Raw genomic sequence first — 23,037 nt, 5'->3', positions numbered from 1 at the left:
TTAAAGGCAATTTTATGGAAATTTATTGGGTTTTGTGTGCCGCCACAAAAGTGGCCCGTGAATGAACAGGTAGATCTAAGAATAGATCGCTTTCGAACTATTCCGATTAACTATTTAATATCCCAAAGATAGATGTTAAAATGTAAACTTCTTGATTGCACAATGGAAATTCGTTTAACTTGATGTATTGCCATTTATACGATATCCCTGTCAAATCGCTAATTGTTAACGGGTTAATGGGAATGCAATTAAAAGCAGCAGTTTATTAGCATAGTGGCCATATCCATCATATATCGCAATTGTGGCTGGAAGGGAGTCCGTTTTACTGGACAAGTCGGGGATTATGCTTAGTTTATGGCTATAGACGATAGATTACTGCGATTGAGCAATCTGCCTCGTATCTGTTAATTACAGCGACGTCTGCTCATGTGTCAATTCGATTAGGCAAATAATGAATAATTCGCCGAGCGATAAGCGAAAATACAGAAACTAATTAAAAAATGTGCGCAAGTGGAAAAGTTGTCGCAGCGCCACAAACAGTTAGTCGTTTGATTTCTAGGCCATATACATACATATATATATATACATATGGACGGAGGCTAGGTTTTAATGCCTCTTAAACTTGTCAAATCTTCACACTTTTTCAATTATTTGGCACGTTGCTTAATTAAACTTCAGCCAACGTCAACGTCAAAGTCAGAAGTCAGTAGCTGGGATCCACATCCACATCCACATCTCATCGTCATCATAATCGCCATCCGATCCTCCGGCGGCAGCAAGGTTGCACTTTTCACCAAAGCCAGCTGGAATAAATAAATATAATTTTATGCGAAAATTGCAAATTTAAATGTCAAAATGCATTTGCGTAGAAATGGCAGCGCGACTAGCTGCGAGTTTTCTTCTCTCTCTTTTTTCTTCTTTTTTTGGGACGTGACTGGTGCAGTGGCTACTTTATACTTTATACTTTATACTTTATGCTTCATAGTTGGGGCACCACTTCTGCTGCTGCTGCTGCTGCTGCTTCTGCTTCTCGTTCTTTGTTGCATTTATTAAGTTGCATTATTGCCAAAGAGACAGACAGACAGACAGGCAGACAGGCTTATTATGCTAGACCAGCCGCCTCAGCAACAGAAACAGAAACACAAACTCAGACTGAGACTGGAACTCAAACTCGGACTTTGGGTCTTCGGAGCGTCTAGTTTGGGTTTTATGCCGTGCCAGGCCATGTAGCATGCGGCATATACACACATATCTACATGCGTACATATATGCCATATTCCAGTAGCCGCGGCTCAATGTAAATGAGCCTGAGAAATGCATTTTTCATCTGCCACCTCTTTCGGTGCGAGTGCCTCCATCTCTCTCGCTGCCACAACGCGTTATCCATATAGACGAATGTGCGACTTACACTGGCCACAAACTTGGGCTTAGTAAAGCGGCTTGTGCAGCACAAAGTTCAATTGTTGGTCATAAGAAAGTATAACAACATTGCTATGTCTTCCCTAAAGACCTTTTACACTCTGTTGTTTCAAGACGGCGACGGCAAGTGAGATTGAAGTATAGAAGCTTGAAGTTAAGTTCATGATATGGGGTTTACTAACTGAAATGGTGTGTGGAATCTAATTTCACTGGCTGCTGGCCAGTGTGCAGTAGGAAAATGTGCAGCATGCCCGGCCACATTAAGTTGTTGCGGGGCTTGTTAAGGCGGCTAATAGCAGCGACTACCAGAAACTAGCAGCGATTACTACTAACTGCGATCCGGAGACTGCAAACTACTGGGGACTACAGACTGCAGACTACAGACTGGGGACTGACAGGTTAGCACTCCTGACAGCTGCACACAGCAGCCGACTAACTGACTAACTGACTGACTAACTTAAATATAGATATAAGTATGCGAGCGCAGAGACGGACGGGGCATTTAATATTTCATATTAGTCAGAGCCAAATGCGGAGACCGAAAGTTATGCAAAGTCCGACCATTAATCATGGGCCAAACGATCCATTCCCATGGCCCAGATGAACAGTAGCCAAGTGGCAGTTCGATTTCTATTCGAATCTTTGACTTTCCCAGGGACCGTCAGCCGCATCATCAGCGAACCAAAACACTTGGATGTGCGGGCTTAAAAAGGGTTCAGTACCCCGGCACTCTAGAAAACCAAAAACCGAATACTGAAAACCCCCCAAAGATCTTACGGTAGCCATGGCATCGTTGGATCTGTGGCTTTATTTGGTTTTCTGTTTTCCCCCCGGCTGTTTGTCCAATAAATATTATTTTGACCGTAATTACGCGCGGACAAACGAATTGAAATGTTGTGCGGCGGAAGTGGAACGGCGATAGAAATTGAAATCGAGAGTGAAAATTGAAAAACACCAGCTCAGAATCGAGCAAATCCCCGGATTGGTGAAGCCCAAAGATCAGAAATCCGAAATCCGAAATCAGAAAATGCCGAATGGAATTTATAATGAAAGTGTCCGCCGTTCGTACGTGATATATGTCCAGCCCAAATGATTTTGTCTCGACTCGTTTCGGCCTCACAATGGATCTCTCTTCAAAAAGGCACAAAAATGAAAAAGTGCCAGCGGGGCCTTCTTGTTTTCTTCTTCTTCATTTGTTTTGTTTTTTTTTTTTGATTTTATTTTATTTTGCTCTTTTTGCCATTTAGCATGATTTTTCATAATCAGCGAGGGCGGAAGGCCAAAGGGGGCTGAAATGTCTACAAAATCACGTAGTGCCGTAGATCGCCACTCCACTTCACTCTGGAATATGCCAATCCATTTCGTTCCCGGTTTCTGTTTTCGAAAATGTGTCACATTCGGTTTTTTGACAGATGCTGAGAGTTTGTCGACGGGGTTTTCTCTTCTTTCACATATTTAACTCCTTCGATCGTTTGTGAAATTTCTGGTTAATGGCAGTTGGTTTGACAAGAGCCATGGGAACTTTAATTTGCGTGGAACATGAAAATAATGAAACGAGTTCAGACCTAAACGTAATTAACTTGAATATTTGAGTTCTTCTCTTTCGTATAACATATAGTTTAACATTAGTACTAAATATTGTGGAAGGCATTAGATATTGTGGCTTAGTAGCTAAACTCATATATAACTCATATTAGTTATCTCAACCTGTTGTGCATTTAATACAATCATAATGATACATACTTTGATTCTCCTTAATCAACTTTGCAACTATCAATTACGGCTTTGGTGGCGATCAGCTTCCGTTTAGTTGGATTGCCAGGATGGGCAGCGAACCGAACGGTGGATGGTGCAGGGAGCATCCTTTATAGAGCCTTTATACATATCCCTTGCTGTCTCTTTCCCTGTGCTCTTTTTTTTCTGCTTTTTTTTTAGCTGCCCTGCCTCTCGAATTGAAGCCAGATGTGTTATTAATTTGCGTGTGCGCGTGAGCATGTAATTTGGGAATTCGGAGGGCAGGAGCAACTGGCTCCGGGTCTGTCATCGCACATAGCACATCGGGGATCGGGATCGGGGCACCATATCGGGTGCTATATCAGGGTCGGGTTTGGTTTGGGTTTCTGTTTCGGTGCTTTTTGTTTTTCGCATCTCGGCATCTCGGTGAATTTGCGGCTGCATTCTGAGGCCAGAGTGCATTGAGCCATGAAAACGACATGACAAAACAAAACAAATTTTACATACAACTCATCGTATGTGGATATATGTATCTCTCACTCTTGATGTGACAAATAGTTCCGTATTCCGTATTCAATTTCAAAACAATGCGAGAGGTGTTCGTGCTAATTCCGCAATTACAACCTTTTTTCAAACTATTTGGACTTTCTTTCCCTGCATTCCACAACCAAATAGTGCTAATTTTTTTCGCACGAAAACTGCCGAAAGTGGAGAAAAGCAGCAGCACAAAGGGCATTTAATCCAGGCTAGTTGTCTCTTTCGGGGCTTAATCTTAATGCCCATTGTCCTGGATCAGGCGGTCTCCTCCCCGTACATATTCCTCTGTGTGTGTATGTGTGTGTGTGTGTGTCGGTGTGTGTGTGTGTTAGTAAGTGTCTGAAATAATCCTGCGGCTAAGCGCAGATCAAAGATCTTTAAACCGCAAGATAAGCCCGAATGCGACTTCGTATCGATGTTCGGGTTTTCGGTTTTTGGGATTCGGGATCTCGAGATTCGGGTCTCGGGATCTTGGACTCGGGATCTCGGGATTCGGGTGCCCGTCTTGGAGGCGGTTGGGTAATCTTCTGGCCAGATTAGAAGATTTTACATCATAGGCAAACCTCGGGATTAAACCGCAAGGAACGATCGTGAGTGGGCGACAGATAGAGCGCGATAGAGACGGCAATAGGTGGCAGACAGAGATGGAGGCACCACAGGCAGCACATAGATCAAGACCTAGACCTGCCTTATAAGTCCCGGTTGTGTTTGCTCTGGGTCTTAGAATGTAATTGGAACTCGTGGCAAGAGCTTAGCCCACAACAAACAGCAACTTATCCCAGCCACCGTCTTTGCGGAACAGCCCAGTGAATATCGCACACAGATAGCGCAGATAATTGACGAATTGTGAGTGATTTTCGCACTGATTTTCATATCTTGCAACGCCTGTGAAAATCCATTTCCATATCTCAATGGGCTTAGCCAGCGTTCAAGCGATAAAGAATGAGAAGTGATTAAGTAGCAAGAAGTAACCTATGATACAGTTTGATTCAACAAGTGGAATAATCTAGCTAATCTCTCCTCTACCACTTTTCCTAATTACCAATACTTACTATTATTTTCTAACCCTGCAGATCCGACTGAAAGGACCAAGAGCGCACTAACCAGCGATCATCCACACGCGACCCACGATCGGAATACGTGAGTGATCTGGTGGCCAGCTCCAACTCCAGCTCCAGCTTCAGCTCCAGCTACAGCTCCAACTACAGATACAGATACAGTTACGGATACGGATACGGATTATAGGAGCCTGAGGCCAGTGGAGACACACAGCTTCAACGTGGCGCTGCACTCGACCGAGGCCTTGATGGCGGCGGGCTTCCTCAAGTCGGGCGACCTGGGCCCCCATCCGCACAGCTACGGGGGTCCGCACCCGCACCACTCGGTGCCCCACGGACCCCTGCCGCCCGGCATGCCCATGCCCTCGCTGGGGCCCTTCGGCCTCCCACACGGACTGGAGGCCGTCGGGTTCTCCCAAGGTATGTGGGGTAAATATCGCATCGACAATTTTGGTATAAGCACAGGCATATCTGTGCAGCACGTAAGCAAACCAGATCGCTCAAATGTGCTGAAAGTTAAGTTGGCAGGACAAAGTGCCAGAGACTTACGCTACACTGCGGCAAAATGCGGAGCCATTCGGTGATTAAGGGTTTAAGGGGATTCGCGTCTACTGATATAGTTTATGGGGTGATAGAGTATAGAATAGATAGCATATAAAATAGATAGAATATAGAGATAGAATATACATTCATTTGAAACCTTCAAGTAAATTGCACTTGGTACTCTGTTTTTCGCACTGCACAGTCAGGCTGCCTCTTCGTTTTGCTGGCTTTCAATGTCAGTTCGCATCGATATTGCATCATTATCAGCTAAATTGTCAAAATGAATAATGAGCTTCGGGCAGTTTTTGGAGTCTGCGAAGTCTTCGGTCTCCTCGGCGACTTTATCTTCAAGTTTTCAGCTTTAGATTCAGCTTTTCGGTTCCAGTTTTTTCGCTTCGCTCGGTGACGCTGCAAATGACAAACAAAACCTGACAAAAATCACAAAAAATTGGCTACAAAATGCCAACAAAAGACTCTCTGCCCAAGCGGCACACACACAAAATTATCGAACGGCTGAAAAAACTAAAAAGACTCAAAATCATAAAAGTCATAAAAAAGAGAAAAATGATTAAAAGAAAACAAGCATTTCGTACTCGTAATCAATTTGTGTATTTCTGCCTCACAGTTTTGTAATAAGCCAAGTAATTGGGAGAATTTTAACTTGTTACATAAGCTAGTTGTTATAATATAATAATATATAATAATGAAAGAAAAACACTGATCGGTGGAAAAAAGCAAGTATCAGGCGACTTAAGAAGAGTGAGAGCTTATAATAAAAAGCCAGCAGTTCTTTTACAATATGGTTCTGAAATCTTAGGCAGACAATCAGACCTTATCAAACCTTGAGCTATTTGGCTCGATCGAAAGCTGTGAGACCTTCCAGGAAACCCCATAAATTAGCCATAAAAAATATTTGAAAGAAGCCAGCAATTTATAGGTGCAGTTAATTAAACGAACGCGCTCTCTCCATAAAGTCAAGGCAAAAATCATAATATTAAGTATACCAAAAAAAGAAGGAAAAAAACGCAAAATGAGGCAGACACAAATTGCAATTAATTGTGTGGATATAAAGAAATAAACCAAGTTGGCGACCATTTTGAAAGCGAAAACGAAACTCAAACTGAAACTGAAACTACAAAACAGACACTGCTCTCTGCTGTGAAACGTAAATGCGGCAGCTGCAAAGTGAAGTGAACTTTTTTTATTCAATTTATAAATTCATGACCAAAATGACTAACTCATTAATTTTTGATAGAGCCAGAAAGGGAGGGCCATACACAGTCGTATAGTCGTATAGTCGCATGCTCGCAGCTCTTATGCTCGTATGGTCGGGGTGTATTTGGGACAAAAAGAAATATAAATATAAATGTAGGGAGTGGGCCGATGGCAAAGTCTCGATCTTGATGTTTCGGGTTTTTGGACTTTTGTGCGACCATCGGGGGTGAGCGACAGAGAGAGCTGACAGGGCAAACAATGCGGCGGCTTAGTACGCACACACACACAGACACACACCAGCACACAGTAGCACAAACCCACACACACACACGCACGCAGATAGTATGTACGCTGTATATAGGGAGCATTATGTACTGGAAAAAAGGGAGTCGAGTCTTTGGGGCGGCTGCTGCACGGGGGTTGGTTCCTCTGCCAGTCCTTTTTATTCTTTTAGGGGTTGGCCGTCGCATTTTTCGGGGGTTGCTCTATACAGCCACAGCCACAGCACACACAGACACACGAGAAGCATTGGTATGAGGGTAGCACACAGACGACACAGACGGGCGGCAAAATAACGGTTACTGGCCAAAATATTACTGGGAAAAGTCACGACACCCACGGCGTATACGTAACGTAAGAGCAGCCACCGCATAGCGAAAACTTTCAGCACATTCGGTTAGGCACTCGCCTCCGTTTGAGAACTCCATAACTTATAATTTGTATCCCTTTTCGTTTCTCCCCCTCATGCGATCTATGCTATCCAGGCGTCAACACACGAAAACAGCGTCGCGAACGCACCACATTCACACGCGCCCAATTGGACGTCTTGGAGGCCCTGTTCGGCAAGACCCGTTACCCTGACATATTCATGCGCGAAGAAGTGGCCCTCAAGATCAATCTGCCCGAATCCAGAGTACAGGTAAGCACACATATCCTATCATAACTGGGCAATTTGCAATGCTAGCGATATGAAACTTGGTATAGGGAAAGTGGGCTATGTAAGCGAGGATTGTGTGAGGTTTTCAGTTCAGCCACTAAGTTAGTTTCCTTGATAATTGCCAATATTTGATGCCATCTCTTCACATATTTTGCCCGCCTTTCCATTAACTAGCTAAGTATTACATCGTTAAAACTAAACTTCCAATCTTCTACCGTTTCGCCCCCCAAAAAAGTGCGTTAATTTTACTGCCGTATCGCATTTCCCTTTAACTTGTCCCCGCCCCCAAAGGCAAATACAAACACTTGCTGACCTGCTAACTCGTTTTTTGACTTCGGAAGGCTCAGTGCCTTGGGCACACGCCCATTACGATTACGATTACGATTACCCGCACATGTGAGCTTTTTAAGCCACAAAAACTCGCACAGATACACTTGTGTAGTTGGTTTAATTAGGCGAAATGCCCTCGAAATGCGAAATGCCGACAAGTGCCGACAAATGCGGCGGACGTCGAAGGAAATCCATAAAACAAACAAATTACAACAGCTCGTAACAGATTGTCGAGGAGGATATACATATAGCCAGGATATGGGGGTGGTGGTGCCATACAAATCATACAAACCATACAAATCATCCAGCCATATATGGAGCGCACAGATTTGATGACTTCCAATGCAAATAGACTGGCAGTCCTTCCGCTTCCGAGAAGTCCGTGATTCCCCCTCGAAGGAAAACGGGGCGATATAAATTCCTGTATTTGCCGAAAGTATTTGCGGGGTATGACAAGTCACCCCTTCGGGATATTGGATGGGAAATAGAAGCTGAAGTAACTGAAGTAACTGAAGTTTGCTCAAGGCATTAGTCGAGCATAATTTGCGCTAATTTCCAGCGTCAGCCAGATGATCACGATGACGGCAAATTGTACAACTCAATTTTCGGGTGAATAAAGACGTCCGTCTGTTTGTTTAGGTGTCCACGATAGGGCCTAAACAAATAGAAAAAACAAAACCAATTCCCTAGCGCCGTTGGCCCGAAAAACTGGCAAATGGCCCAAAAACGATCACAGTTTCCGGTGGCTGGAAAAACTGTCATCTCCTTTGGTAATTTCTTGGGCAAACACAGCCGCAACATCGATCGCTTTGGACACTGAAACTGCAATGAAAACACACACACAACGCAAAGAGTAAACATTATTGGCAACAGCCACATTGATCTATCGATTTGTTTGCTTTTCTTCTGCTTCTGCTTTTGCTTTTGCTTTGCTTTGCTTGGCTTGCCCTTGCTTTGTTGGCCGCTGCTTTTGTCCGTGTCATTTGAGGACGTGACACTGCAGGGTTACAAGCGCTGCTCCCGCAAGAATCATGCAACTTTCATCAGGCTTAAGTACACAGCACAACTTAAATAAAAACTGCAGTGGAAGATAGGTGCATTTGGTGAAGATATCCAAAGGCTACCGAGTTGTTAGGCCTTAAAATACGTTCGCAAGCCCGGGGAAAAAGGCCGTTAGTAAGAAGTCAACTTTAAAGAGCTGGCCGGAAAAAAGCAACAGCGATTAAGGAAGCCCCTGCAGTGGTCGGCTCCGAATGAAAAACGACACGTTCTATTTCCAAGGGGGGCCTGGTGAATGGTGAATGGTGAATGTTGAATGGTAAATGGAGGGAGAGAGTACAGAGAGATACAGAGCTCTGCAGGAGCAAGGACACCTTGCACATGTCCCATGAATCGGCTGCTTGCCTTTCTTCGGCATTGTCTCCTTTTCAAAGTTACGTTTTTTACACAATTGATTCGAGTAATGCACACCGGAGCAACCAGGGGCGACATGCACACACATAGTGAGTTTGTGTGTGGGTGTCGGGGGTGTAGCTGGGAATTGACATTTGTATAGATTTCTCTGTTTCCACACATGTCGCTTCTTCTTGGATAGTTTCCTGCCTTGTTGTCGCCCGGCTTGGCTGATTTTCAAATGGTTTTCGGACGCAGCCAAGTACAGTGGTTGCAGCATATAGGAAATCAAAGATATTTATCAAATAAACTATGCAACTTGTTAGTAAAAAACGCAATTTTGTGAGTGATCATCTGTTGTGAATATCATAAATTCTGATTAATCAAATCTTAGCCCATTTCGAGCCACTGTACCTGTGCCGTCGGAGTAACGCAACATATCGATGCAGAGACACTCGTATAAAAACACACAGCCACATAGCCACCCACACTCGGTCACGTATCAGATTACAGGCAGGAAAACTAGGAAAAACCTTACAAAACCCCAACCGACTGAAAACTGCCAATGGAAATGGCAAAAGGTGGGGAAAGAGGGAAAGTGGAAAGAGGGAAAGAGGAGCAGCTGAAGCAAAACACGATTCGTTTGCATGTTACAAGGCGTCTGGCTTTTGGTTTTCGCTTTGGCTTTTGGTTGGGGAACTACTGGGTACTCAGCATTGGGCATTGGGGATTGGGGATCCGATGGTCTGGGGTCTTGAGACTGGGGTTCTTGTGGGGTTTGTGGGGTTTGGGGCTTCGTGTTTTGCACTGCCAAGGAAGCCAAGCAACTCAATTAGCCCGACTAAAAACTAGACTGCCGACGGCGGGGGTAAAGAGTTCGTGGCTGGATAGTTTGACTGGAACTTAAAGTGGATTATGCACGAAAACTACAGACTCTCTAATAGTAATAATAATTGAGAACTCGCTACTTAATGCTACCCATATTGAGAGCTCACACATAGAGAGACCACCTCCAAGGGATCATATCATCCTTATGACACTGCCATTGAGTTCGCGCAGCAGGGCCCCCATTCAAAGGTCAGCGCGTTGTCAGTGGAGGGGGATATCAGTTCACATAAATAATCATTACCACCAAGGTGGGAATATGCAGCCGAATCGGAATCGGCATCAGAAACAGAGACAGAATCAGAATCAGCAACAGAATCAGAAACAGAAATGGAATACGAATCAGAATCGGAATCAGAATCAAAATCAGAATCCCCGCAACGAAATCGGAGTCATAATCAGGAGGCCGGGGCTTAGGCCTGGTAAATATTAATTGAATGATAGGCATCTTTATGGCCCAGTAGCGAGATCCACAGCCCAGAACCCAGAGCCCAGCACCCAGAGCCCAGAATCCGGAATCCGGTATTTGGCATCCGGGGTGGGTGACTGTGCCTCGTTTCCAAGTGAGAGGGCGTTGATTGCAACCAATACAAATAACGTAATAATTTTACGCAGCTTATCTGCACCAGAACAGAGCAAACATTTACGCCCAAATGTTTTCATTCGCCGTTCGAGGGTGCGGATCGGGTTTTTCTCTCCTTTCTTTTTCTTTTTTTTCCTTTTCCATTTCCATTTCCATTTTTGGTGCCGCCGTTCGGCGTTCGGTGGTCGGTGGTCGGAGTTTGGATGGCTGCCATCGCTGGCAGTCATAAATCACGGGGAAACTGGCAAACTGGCAAACTGGCGAAGTGGGAAACCAGCAGCAGCAGCAGAAACATCCCAATCACAATTCCAATCCCAGCCAGGCAGGCACCCCTAATAACAGTAACCCCTCTGCCGATCCTGTGCACTAAAAGAAAATCTTCGGAGTATTTACAATGATTCTACATCAGTAGTTCTTTAAAGGGGATCCCACTTTCACTGACAGTTATGGGTTTTTAATATATATGTTTCTTTTCCAAAGATTAACCAACGTATAACTTCATAATTAAGTCATTAAAGATATTTAGGATCTGGAAGATAGTATTATTTCCTAGCTACCGAAAGTATCTTTCTACTCCCAATCATCATATAGCACATCTCTGATAGATCCTAGATTTATGGATCTTGAAGATAGTATTATATCGGTATCTTTCTACTCCCAATCATCGTATAGCACATCTCTGATAGATCCTAGATTTGTGATGGACTTTTTGCCTGGTGTAGCCTACCCCTTCCGTTGGCCCCCTCCCTCTCCCCTCTCCCCTCACCACCTCGGATGCCAGAAATGTTCGCCTGCCTTTCAGCTGTTTCTCGTAGTCGGGGGTTGGAAAGCGGGGGGTGGGAAAGAGACGGCAGCGGTGGGTGCGACAGAGAGGGCGAGAGCGCACCTAAACTTAGCCAACTCTTTTTTCTATACGTTTTCCATTTTCCCATTTCCTTTGTTGCAAACGGATTTGTCTGCTGCGAAAAATGAGGGGAGAAGCGAAGAAGGGAAGGGAGGGGAAGGGTAGGGAGGGGGCAACTTTGCCGCACAGCTGTTTTATAAAATTAATTTTCCCATTGCGGATTAACAATTTCCACTCTTTTCACTCTTTCCACTCTTTCCACTCGCGCATTTGCGCGAAAGAGCGCGAGCGATGCATATATGGGGCTTAGAGAGAGACGGCGCGAGAGTTATGCATAATTTTCAATTTGTTAATGCAATGTGGAACATTATATGTGTGTTTAGCTGAGGCCCAAAGTTAAAAGTCAGTCCGGGAATCGAGTTAACGAAAATACAGAAACTTACACTTGCTTGCAAAGCAGTAGTTCATTGCTAAGCACCAAAAATGTGGCTAACTAGCATACTTTAGCTGGGCAAACATTTTTAGAATGTCCGAAAAGCGTAGTTTCCAACTGGATGCATATGGAAAACATCGGAAAACAACATTATATATGTGTTTAGCTGAAGCCCAAAGTTGAAAGTCAGTGCGGAAATCGAGTTAACGAAAATAAACCAACTTACACTTGCTTGCAAAGCAGTTCTTCATTGCCAAGCACCAAAAATATGGCTAACTAGCATACTTTAGCTTGGCTAACCTTTTTAGAATGTCCGAAAAGCGGAGTTTCCCACTGTATGCATATGGAAAACATCGGAAAAGTCTCCCAAGGAGCCAGAGATACGGCATTCCCACAGCCTCAGCAATTTGCCTCAAGTGTTTGCCTTAGTCAAGTGTCTCTGCCAGTTGGCTGTTACTGCTGAATGTTTGCGTTTGTTTGTTTATTTGTCAGGGGGCGTGGGGCGTGGGGCGTGAAAGTGGGCGTGTGCCTGCTGGCCGGCGGCTGCAATTTTCCCACATCAATTAGTTTGCCCGCCGAGCAATGAATAAATTATGCGGGGGCTGTTTGCGGAGTGGGTCGCCATCTCTGCACCCACAACAAGTGCAAAAAGTCACGCGCTGTTCTGCTGCCAGCAAATACAGAGAGGAAAAGTTACATCAACAGCCGGCGGCGGCGGCGGTGGCGGTGGCCAAAAAATTGACTCGATTATATTGTCACACGGAATCACACGCCCCCTGCCCCCTGCCATCCACACCCACAGTCACAGTCACCCACAGTCAGAGGCAGCCATGAAGTGGGCCGGAAACCCATCACCACCCACTCAAAGGCGCCCTTGGGCGGAAAAGGAACGCATCCCTTCTGGACCGGAGAATCGCAGAGTCCCGGAGTCCTGGGAGTCCTGGCGTCCTGGAGACAGGAGGACAACAATAAACAGCCCATAAAGCGGCACACTCGAGCGCAAGGAATTCACTTAGTCTTGTTTGTTATGCTTAAGGGGCTGCAAACAATCCGCTAAGTGCCAGCTCAGACGGCCTAGCGGGTTTCCAGCCAGACTTAGGCATTTTATAGCCAACAAATAAGGAATTTTGGTTTATTCTGAACCACTTTTGTAAAAGGCATTACAACAAATAATTAATTGTTCTTAGAAAGTTTAAAACAGAATCCTTTTAAGCCAAATGAAAGAGAGTATTGGCAATGCAGACAGTGAAAAATGTTCAATACCACAACACTGTGGCAACGCTGGCCAGCGCAAATCAAAGCACAAGCAGTGCTGCTGGCCAAGCAGTCGAAAAGCAAAAGCAGCAAAAGCTGGGAAAAGCAGGGAAAAGCAGTCGGGCAAAAGCGGACTGCATGGCAAATGTTATTTCAGTGATTTGTTGTTTGGGGTTGGTGTTGCTTGCTAATGGCTTGTGCTTTGGTAAACAGCTGAATTTATTACCGCCCCCCACTCCCCCACACAGCCCACCCGAAACTTGCCGCCCCCTTTTTTGGAAGTTAACACTTGCCACGCGGCTGCGGCCACTCGAGCATTTCATTGCCGTTTCTTCTGTGGATTTTCAAGGGGAGTTCGAGGACGAACCTTTCCGCCAGTCGAGAAAAAAAAGAGCATTAAACAAGGCGTATCAAATTTCATTATTTGTCAGCACAAGGCAGTGCCACCCACACCACTGCGAACTGGAAATTCAATTACAATTTTCAATTTCATTTTGCATTTTGCATTCGTCGTAAATCCCCTTTTGTGATTTGACTTTGCCCGCTCTGATTTCCTATGCCGCTTTTCTTTGATACCGCTTAATGAACTGCTCGCAAATTTCATAATAATATTGACAACACTAAGCTTGGGAATTTTTGCAAATTTTAGCACAAATTTAGACAACATTTGTTGTTTGGCGATGTTTTAAAACGACGTCCTCCTTCTAATGAACTTCAAAGGCAACTCGCAGGGTGGGCCAAACATCAAAGTGATTTCGTTGTCGTCTCTTTTCTTTTTGGTTTTCAAATTGTTGGCTCGTTTGCGGTTTTACCTTGTTTTCCGCTTTCCGTTTTCCGATTTCCAGGACTTTGCTGGGGGGAAAGGGAGCTTTAGAATTTGTGGGCACATGATTTGCTTGAATAGCCACGAATTTGTAATATCGATGCTTGATTGATTTAACAGACTCTTTTGGCGGGGGGCTCAATTTCCTATTGTGATTGATGTATGAAATGCCAAACTTTGCCTAACTTAAATCCAACTGAAATTCAAATAAAACCCTACTAATTACGCACCTTTTCCGATTTTGTTGCAGGTGTGGTTCAAGAATCGCCGCGCCAAGTGCCGCCAGCAGTTGCAGCAGCAGCAGCAGTCGAACAGCTTGAGCAGCTCGAAGAACGCCAGCGGCGGCAGCGGCGCCAGCTGCAGCAGCTCCTCCGGCAACAGTCGCAGCAACGGCAACAACAACGGCGGCAGCAGCGGCAACAACAACTCACAGAGCTCCGGCGGCAACAACGGCAACAAGTCGTCCCAGAAGCAGGGCAACTCGCAGTCCAGCTCCTCCGGCGGCGGCAACAACAGCAACAACAACTCCGCGGCAGCAGCGGCCAGTGCAGCGGCAGCGGTGGCAGCGGCCCAATCGATCAAGACGCACCACAGTTCCTTTTTGAGCGCCGCCGCGGCGGCAGCCTCGGGCGGTACGAATCAGTCGGCCAACAACAATAGCAACAACAACAACAACCAAGGCAACTCAACGCCCAACAGCAGCAGCAGCGGCGGCGGCGGCGGAAGCCAAGCGGGCGGACACCTATCCGCCGCAGCAGCAGCGGCGGCCCTGAACGTGACCGCCGCCCACCAGAACTCCTCGCCACTGCTGCCCACGCCGGCCACGTCCGTCAGTCCGGTGAGCATCGTCTGCAAAAAGGAGCACTTGTCCGGCGGCTATGGGTCCAGTGTGGGCGGCGGCGGTGGCGGCGGCGGCGGCGGTGGCGCCTCCTCCGGCGTGGGCCTCAACTTGGGCGTGGGCGTTGGCGTGGGCGTGGGCGTTGGTGTGGGCGTGTCGCAGGACCTGCTGCGCTCGCCCTACGATCAGCTGAAGGACGCTGGCGGCGACATTGGCGCCGGAGTGCATCATCATCACAGCATCTACGGCTCGGCGGCCGGCAGCAATCCGCGCCTGCTGCAGCCGGGCGGCAACATAACACCGATGGACAGCAGCAGCAGCATCACCACCCCATCGCCGCCGATCACACCGATGTCGCCGCAGTCGGCTGCCGCAGCGGCACACGCCGCCCAATCGGCCCAGTCCGCCCACCACTCCGCCGCCCATTCGGCCGCCTACATGTCCAATCACGATTCGTACAACTTCTGGCACAACCAGTACCAGCAGTATCCGAACAACTACGCCCAGGCGCCCAGCTACTACTCGCAGATGGAGTACTTCAGCAATCAGAACCAGGTGAACTACAACATGGGCCACTCGGGCTACACGGCCTCCAACTTCGGCCTGTCGCCATCGCCATCCTTCACGGGCACCGTGTCCGCGCAGGCCTTCTCCCAGAACAGCCTGGACTACATGTCGCCGCAGGACAAGTACGCGAACATGGTGTAGAATCTACTCTTCCAGTACTGCGGCGGTGGCGGTAACGGTGGCGGCAACAACAGTTCAGCGGGGGCAAGTGGCTCGAATTCGGGTTCGGGTTCGGGTACTGGTTCTGTTTCTGGTTGTGGCTCTGGATCGGGATCTGGCTCTGGATCGGGCAGCAATAGCTCGCCCCAGCTGGAGCAGCATCAGCAACACAATCATCATCAGCAGCAGCACCAGCATCACCAGCATCATCACCACCAGAATCAGCACCAGAACCAGCACCAGAATCATCACCAGAATCATCACCACGGCCATCATCAGCAGCAACACCAGCACCACAACCAGCACGATGATGAACAGCGCCAGGATATGGGGCATCAAGCGGATCGGCACCTGGAGCACTCGTTTGGTTAGGAATGATCGCGAGGATGGATGCATCCCATGGATACATATCTACACACACACATAGATACTGCAGATGCAGCAGATACAGCGCCCCCGACACTCCGCTGCTTTCACAGAACTTATGCACTCTAGACACACACCGACCGCAGATACACTTCCTTTGCGATCATACTTGGTGGATGGCAAGTTGCTGGCCACATCGATTTCACTTCGCATCCCCACCTGTTCCCATTGATTTCCCATTTCGAAAGATTCTTCTTGACTCGTATAAATTGAAAGTGATACACTATTGGCCACTTGTTAGATTAATTACTATTCGTATGAGGCATTTAGATTCAAATAGATTGTATAAACGTAAGTCGAAAGTTCACCTCAATTCTTGCATAGATATTTATAGATTCAAGAAAATTCTTTTAAATCTCACAGCTGTGACTGCCTACACAAAACTCCACCAAATATGATCGCGAAAAGGAATGCACCGCGTTTGAGGTCTATTTCATATTTTTTTCTTTTTTTTTGTGTAGTTAACGACAATTTTTTTTGATATACATTAGAAGCGTGTGTAAAAAGTGGGGGAGTTACGAGTTTATACAGCCCAGAACATAAACGTAAATCTATAACTAAACATAGGTATTATAGAGCTAGCTTAAGCCGCCAGGATCAACGAAGAAAATGAGTGATAAAACAAGGAAAAACCGATGACAAACATTTGTTAAAATCCAGACAGCAATCGCCTTGCATTGCATGCGAGGCCTGCGAATTGAAGTGGAGGGCGTAATTTGTAAGTTGGCAGGTGAAGTTTTTAAATGCAATACGTAGACCATTCCGTGGTACAGCCAGGGGGGAGGGGGAAGGGGGATCCACTGAAAAAAAAAAGAGGGAGGAGAACAGAGCTGCACCACCAGCACCGCCAGCAAAGTGGTGGCCTGGACCAGCTCAGCATATCATAAAGCTAACACTTAATTCCAATTTCAAGTTCTTTAAACCAAACTAAGACATAACATTACGAAAAACAAGAAAAGGAAAAAGAATGTTTACAGTTCAAATCATCATTTTGTCGTCTTTATATAACAAACTAAATGAAAAACGAAAAGGAAAAAAAAACAAAAATATTTATACATAATATATATAAAAAAAAGATATATAGAGAATACAAACCCAAATCAGCTAAAACGAATTAACATTTCAGACTTTAAAAGCATATAAAAATACGAAAGCGGAGTCCCCACTAAGGGAAGAGTATTTAGCAGCTAAGCGACTCGAAATGATATGAATAATGAATGATGAATGATGAAATGAAAAATGATAAATGATGGAACTCCACACATGACGATTGATATATGGATATATTATATATAGGAAATTTTATTGCAAATAAAAAACAAGCCACAATCCAAAAGCGAAACAAAAACGACAGCAAGAAAATATTTATAAAATAATTTAACGTAATTTTTAAAAAATGTACAAAACCTAAAAAAAAACCACATGGAAAACTCTTGGTAAATATATATATATAAATATATATATATATATTAATGATACATATGTGTGTGTGTAAATGTTCTTCATAAAGTACGCTAAAAGATTTATAAATATATATATATAACAAATAACGAACAACTTTTGTAATATTAAAACACACACCACAAACAAAAGTTAGTTCAATGGAGTTCTGCTGGAATTTTTTGTTTAGTTTTAATTTCAATTTAATTGTAATTTAAGCTTGACAACTTGTTTAAAAAACACAATCACACTCTCACACACACACACACTCACACACAACGACACAACAACATACACACACACACTCATAAACGACAAGCATGTAAGGAAAATCGAAGAATATTTAGCATTTAATTCACCTAATCTAAGAACATTTTTTTTCCGCGGGATACATTTTAAGCGAAAAACGATGTAAGATGGTCTGGAAGCAGGAGGAAGACAAGAGATAAACAAAATTAGTTATTAATATTTAAGAGCGGATCTATATACAGCATATATAATTGTATATATATGATCCCTATATATATATATTATATATAATTATATGCTAACGTTTAAGCAAACTGGTTAATTCTTTTTTTTTTTTTAATTATAAAACCGAAAGAAAAACTAAAATAATTGTAAAAAGTTCACAAAAATATGATCAGATGAATAATATATATATAAAGAAAAAAAACACAAGCTCGTCTTTTTATTTACTCGACTTTCTGCAGGTTCAACACAGCAAGATGAAGTTTCAAGTCGCAGGAAATAGTATTTTTAAACAAAATATTTCTCTTAATTGGCTTGAGTCATAAGTCTGGCCAAAACACACCTGAGTTATTCGGGCCAAACAATTTGGGACCTGGAATTTGACTGGGCAAACAAAACCCGATCCTTAAAGGCTACCAGAACACTCAAAATCCCATCTCTGCCGATCTTCCAGTGGCTCTGGCTGTTTGTTTGCATTTGCGCCTTTATCGGCAGCCGTGGGGCACGCGTCTGCTGATCCCGATCCCGAACCCAATCCCGATCCCGATCCCGATGCCGAACTTGATCCCGCTGCCAAAAGGTAGCCCTTCAGCAAAACACATACCCATACCCACATCCACATCGATAGCCACGATACCCACACCATTTCCATTCCCATTTGCAGTCTGGGAGTGCAGAGCGAATCGGGGCGAGCCGAGGCAGCCATCATCAGCATAAACCATTAATTCAGATCATAAAACTTGCCACGCCCCGCAGCCCACTGCTACACTCGGCGAAATGGGGATTAGGTAGCCGCCTCTCAAGTGCATTAAGTTCAGCGAACTTGGCGAAAAAATGGCTCATAATATAACTAAAAGTATATATTGTAAATAATTAGCTTGTTTTTTTATTTACTACCTCAAATTACCATTAAAGATCCAATTACCGATTTTCTAAGCTATATAAAAATCAAGCGATTATTAAGCTTTATGGTGCAATAAAGTTCTGTGAAGTGCCCAGGAATTTCCCTTCAACTAACCCACTTTGGAGTTAATCCACGTCGACCGCCGCCGCTTGTTACTTGCGATTAATTATGCTAATGAAAATGCTGGGAAATTCATTTGCCATTTGCGGCTAATTGTCGCACCAGCTGGCGGCACGTGCCACGGCTCAATCAGATTGCGAATCGGAGAAGCTAAAACTGAAGCCGAAACTGAAGCTATCCTATCTGGGCGATCTCCATCGATTCCCAAAGTTCTCGAATGGCTGGGAACCCCTATACCATTTTCCACGCCAAATTCGTGTGCTATCTGGCGAGACACGCGACCCATTTCTATTTCTATTTCCATTTCCATTGCTTGCGTTCGTTTTTTTCACATTTCCATTTCCATTTCTATTTTCCAGAACAGAGCGTATAGAACAGAACCCAATCCATCTCCATCGGCAGTCGTCGTCATCAATGGGCGCGTGTTGCTTATAGAATTACCAACTAATTCGGTATTTATGAGGCTTCGTCGAGTGCATTTTGCTGGTCTAGGAATCGCTGTCGGTTGGCTTTCATTTCCTTTCCTTTCATTTCCCTCTGTTTCGCAGGTTGTTCTGGGATTGGATGTGGGTTTGGGTTTGGGTGTGGGTTTGGGTCTGGGAGCACCGGAGGAAGCCAGCAAATTGAGATGCTACCCCCGGCAGGCAGGAAATTGTTTTTAATCTTCCGCTGCGCCTTTTCAGCGGCTTGTAACGTAACCCCCGGCAGAGGAGCGGCGCTAAAATAAAATAGCATCCATCCATCCATCCACTCATTATTTTCGGTAGCATCCCCCCATTTTGGGGTTGAAGCTGAGGGCGGGCTCTGATTTACCAGATCCACCAGATCCACCAGATTCACCAGATTTACCAGGCGGCAGCGATAAGATTCGATGCGGTTTGGCACAGATACTCGTGGATTGAGCCCAGATTGCTGCCACAAAAAGTGCCAATTAGCTGTTGGCCTGCCAGAGATAATGCTGCTGCTCGAAGATGGCCAATCGAGTGGCCTAATTGGATGCCTGGCCTTAAGTGGGCACAGCTCAATGAAGCACCAGGTGATAATTGGGCTATGAAGTCCTACAGTTGCATTCTCAATCCAATAACTAATGAACTATCTAACTATGAGTTTAGTAAACAAACCAGACCTTGCGAGCACTCTATCACATATCAATATTGAATACATTCATATTTGGCAAACAACAAACATGTTGAGCATATATCTATATACATATATGTACCTTATCGCTGGGCATTGCCAAAAATCTATTAGAGTGGACCACTTTTGCTGCTGATTAGCGGTTGCCTGCCGCTGGTCGATTTGTCAGCCGCCACGTGACCAGCCCCCTCATCTGATTAAAAGCCACTGAAGTCCCAGGGAATCCACATCACAATCCCAATCCCAATCCCAATCGCAGTCCCAATCCCGATCCCAATCCGGCAGGAGATGATTGGTATGATGATGAGGCGTCCGTCAGTGTTTTCATCTTTCACGCTGGGCGACGGCGTTCTGCCTCTTTGGCATTTTATTTATCAACTTAATTTCTGGCCCGGCTTCGGCTAATGGAGAGCCATGTGAACCATGTGAATCACCCCCACCATTCCACCAGCCCACCACCATTGACTCCAGTTACACTGTCCTTGCAGTGAGAGAAACTGGTGGCTATGTCCTTGCTTCGAAGCTAGAAGCCTTTGCCCTTTGAGTAACTTTCTACACTGATCCATTTACAGCAAACAAGTTAAGTTGACACAGCAGTTTTCTGGGTGGAATGCAGCCCGTTTTTCTGCCAGTGTAGCCACCCCCTGCCGACGGCGCCTGCTGCACTTGCCCGATAATGTGCGGCGTGTGTGTTTATTTTGATTTGCAGCACGTAACTCCGCCTTCGGAAAGACAACCCCCCCGTCGCCCCCCCTTCTCGCCCCGGAAAACCCTTAGAGCTTTGAAAACCCCTAAAAAAAAAATGCCCCACCTCCCCCCTCAGCAGGTTGAATGGCTTCGCCTTTGAAGTGGGCCGCTGATCAGCCGTGAAGTCGGCAAAAAGTCGCTGAAGAAACTTATGCTAAACAGAATCATCAGTCTAAATTTCGATGGGGAAATCGCGCACTCATCACACGGCTTTTTGTCCATCTCTTGACAACTGATTAATTGCGCTGGAACACAAAGAGATAACAAAGGACGGTTGTTTGGCACATGGAAAATTTTTGGCACAAACCCCATAGATTGCTAGAAGAGAAAATCGTAGATGTGGGGAATTAAAGCCGCTAATTAATATGCCACTGGACTGCCTAATGCCTTCTTGTGTTCGCGGATCACAGCCTGATCGAAGCCTGACAAATTAGTGGGGATCTGTTTGTCCAAGCGCCAGTGTAAATCAATACCCAAGAAATATGTCAAATGTGGTTAATGGGCAAAAAACTGGCAAAAGAATGGGCAAGTTTCTTGAATTAGGCGTTAGAAAATGATTCTGCATGCGAATTTCCAAGAGAAATACTATCTCAAATATTCATTATCTAGTGGGAAGTACTAACTATCAGCTTGAAATGAACACAAGTAAATTGAAAGAACATTTTGGAGACTCTCTGATAACAGAGTGCCCAACTTTGAGGTGCTTCATCTCCGTGGAGCTGGAGCTGCGTCCCCACCTTCGCATATTTCGGCATTCCCCCATCCAATCCCATCCCATGGCATCGCATCGCATCGCATCCCATTCCATTTCATCCATGGGATATTTCTCTGATGGTAGCTGGGGCCCAACAAAAGGTTAAGCTTAATTTGATTAATTAGTATGAAAAATGTTTTGAAAAATACCCATTTAATGCGCAAGCGAGATGGCAGCACGAAAATACGACGATTCCGAATTCGTTGGGCTGCTATTTAGTATATGCATATGTATGTACATACAAATTATTCCAATATACATACATACATCCATATATATATACATATATATGTATATATGGATTTTCGGGTCTTTGTGTGCTTCGGCTTTGGCAGTGTTGTGGCTTGGAATGTGCTACTTGTATTGAAAAATGGCCCACAACAAAAGATGAGACTTGGAAATCAACGGACATTACACACGGACATTTGCATATCTACATATGTATATTTGTTATTAAACACGCATTGCTTTAGCATGTGATTTAAGTTGAATTATTTATGCGATTTTATGCTATTTTTGCAGCAACAACAACGCCACGAATTTATTATTGTTTTTTAAATACAATATTTAAATGACTCGCATTCGCCCGTCCGAAAGGCGATAAATAATGCAGTTTGAGTTTGGGCCGGCACTCGCACCGCCCCGCCCCTCCTCCTCCTCCCTTTGTGCTCATCTGATCTGATCTGACACTGTCATTGCATAAATTTCGGTTTTTTACAGCTGACAACAAAGCGCGTCCAGCTGACAAGAAGAGTTCGTTAAGGGAAGCCAAATAAATAAATAAAGAAATGCCTCCACGGTGGCTCACTGCGTTCACCCCGTTCACCCCGTTCACCGCGTTCATTCCGTTCATTCCGCTCGATCCCCGTTCATTGTGCTCCTGATAAAAATATAAACTTACTTTAAGAGCCCCAATCATTTCCGATGATTCTTTGGCTGGAAAATTCTGGGAACATAAAGAAACAGTAGTGCGGTAGTTAAAGTGATAGAATTTCAAGAAAATATATAATAAAGTTATTAAATACAAAAAGGGTTCTGTACTTTTAATATTTAATTATAGTAAACCCAATTATTTCATTAGGTTTTGAACATTCATGCTAGTCTAGAAATCCCAGTGACCTAGTTTCCATAGGAATTTATTTATTTATTATTATAGCAACTTTATATAATGTGAAACTTAGAATGCATTTATTAAAATTCATTTTAACAGCGAGTGCATATTAAACAAGTTTTTTATGCTTTGAAGCAAACAGTAATGTACCTTTATTTTATAATATTTCATTTAAGAAAACAAAAATTAAACTTAGAACTTGGACCAATTGAAGCTCATTTGAATGAAGCCCAGTGAACGAACTCTTCTCGCGCCGTTCCCACCGCCTGTTGTGGTCCCACTGTTCCCAGAGCCATGTGGAATGCGTTCCACACACACACACACGCTCCACTTGCCTTCCAAGTGCGCCAGTCGGGCTCTCTCGCTCCCACTAGCG

At 44.7% G+C, this 23,037-nt stretch overlaps 1 protein-coding gene across 3 annotated transcripts; it reads left to right on the top strand.

Annotated features, from left to right (window-relative positions):
• Positions 1–4,996: 4,996 nt before the first annotated feature.
• On the top strand, positions 4,997–15,533 carry LOC122624438 (homeotic protein ocelliless). 3 transcript variants are annotated; one of them, XM_043803974.1, is made up of 3 exons: positions 4,997–5,168; positions 7,271–7,425; positions 14,238–15,533. In XM_043803974.1, exons 1-3 carry the CDS (start codon positions 4,997–4,999, stop codon positions 15,531–15,533), a joined length of 1,623 nt encoding a protein of 540 aa, XP_043659909.1. The 3 variants fall into 3 exon arrangements, with proteins under 3 accessions (XP_043659909.1, XP_043659908.1, XP_043659907.1); XM_043803973.1 differs by having other exon boundaries at positions 4,997–5,177; XM_043803972.1 differs by having other exon boundaries at positions 4,997–5,177; positions 7,253–7,425.
• The last annotated feature ends 7,504 nt before the right edge of the window (positions 15,534–23,037 follow it).

This window comes from Drosophila teissieri, chromosome X (assembly GCF_016746235.2).
Source record: "Drosophila teissieri strain GT53w chromosome X, Prin_Dtei_1.1, whole genome shotgun sequence".
NCBI classification, from domain to species: Eukaryota; Metazoa; Arthropoda; class Insecta; order Diptera; family Drosophilidae; genus Drosophila; species Drosophila teissieri.
This window is presented reverse-complemented; position numbering and strand designations above follow the sequence as displayed.

Excerpts from the sequence above, each read along its gene's own strand:
- LOC122624438 (XM_043803972.1), top strand. The coding sequence starts at position 4,997 with ATGGCGGCGGGCTTCCTCAAGTCGGGCGACCTGGGCCCCCATCCGCAC. Across the intron at positions 5,178-7,252 it reads GTTCTCCCAAGGTATGTGGG|GCGATCTATGCTATCCAGGC; the intron begins GTAAATATCGCA and ends TCTCCCCCTCAT. Across the intron at positions 7,426-14,237 it reads TGCCCGAATCCAGAGTACAG|GTGTGGTTCAAGAATCGCCG; the intron begins GTAAGCACACAT and ends ATTTTGTTGCAG.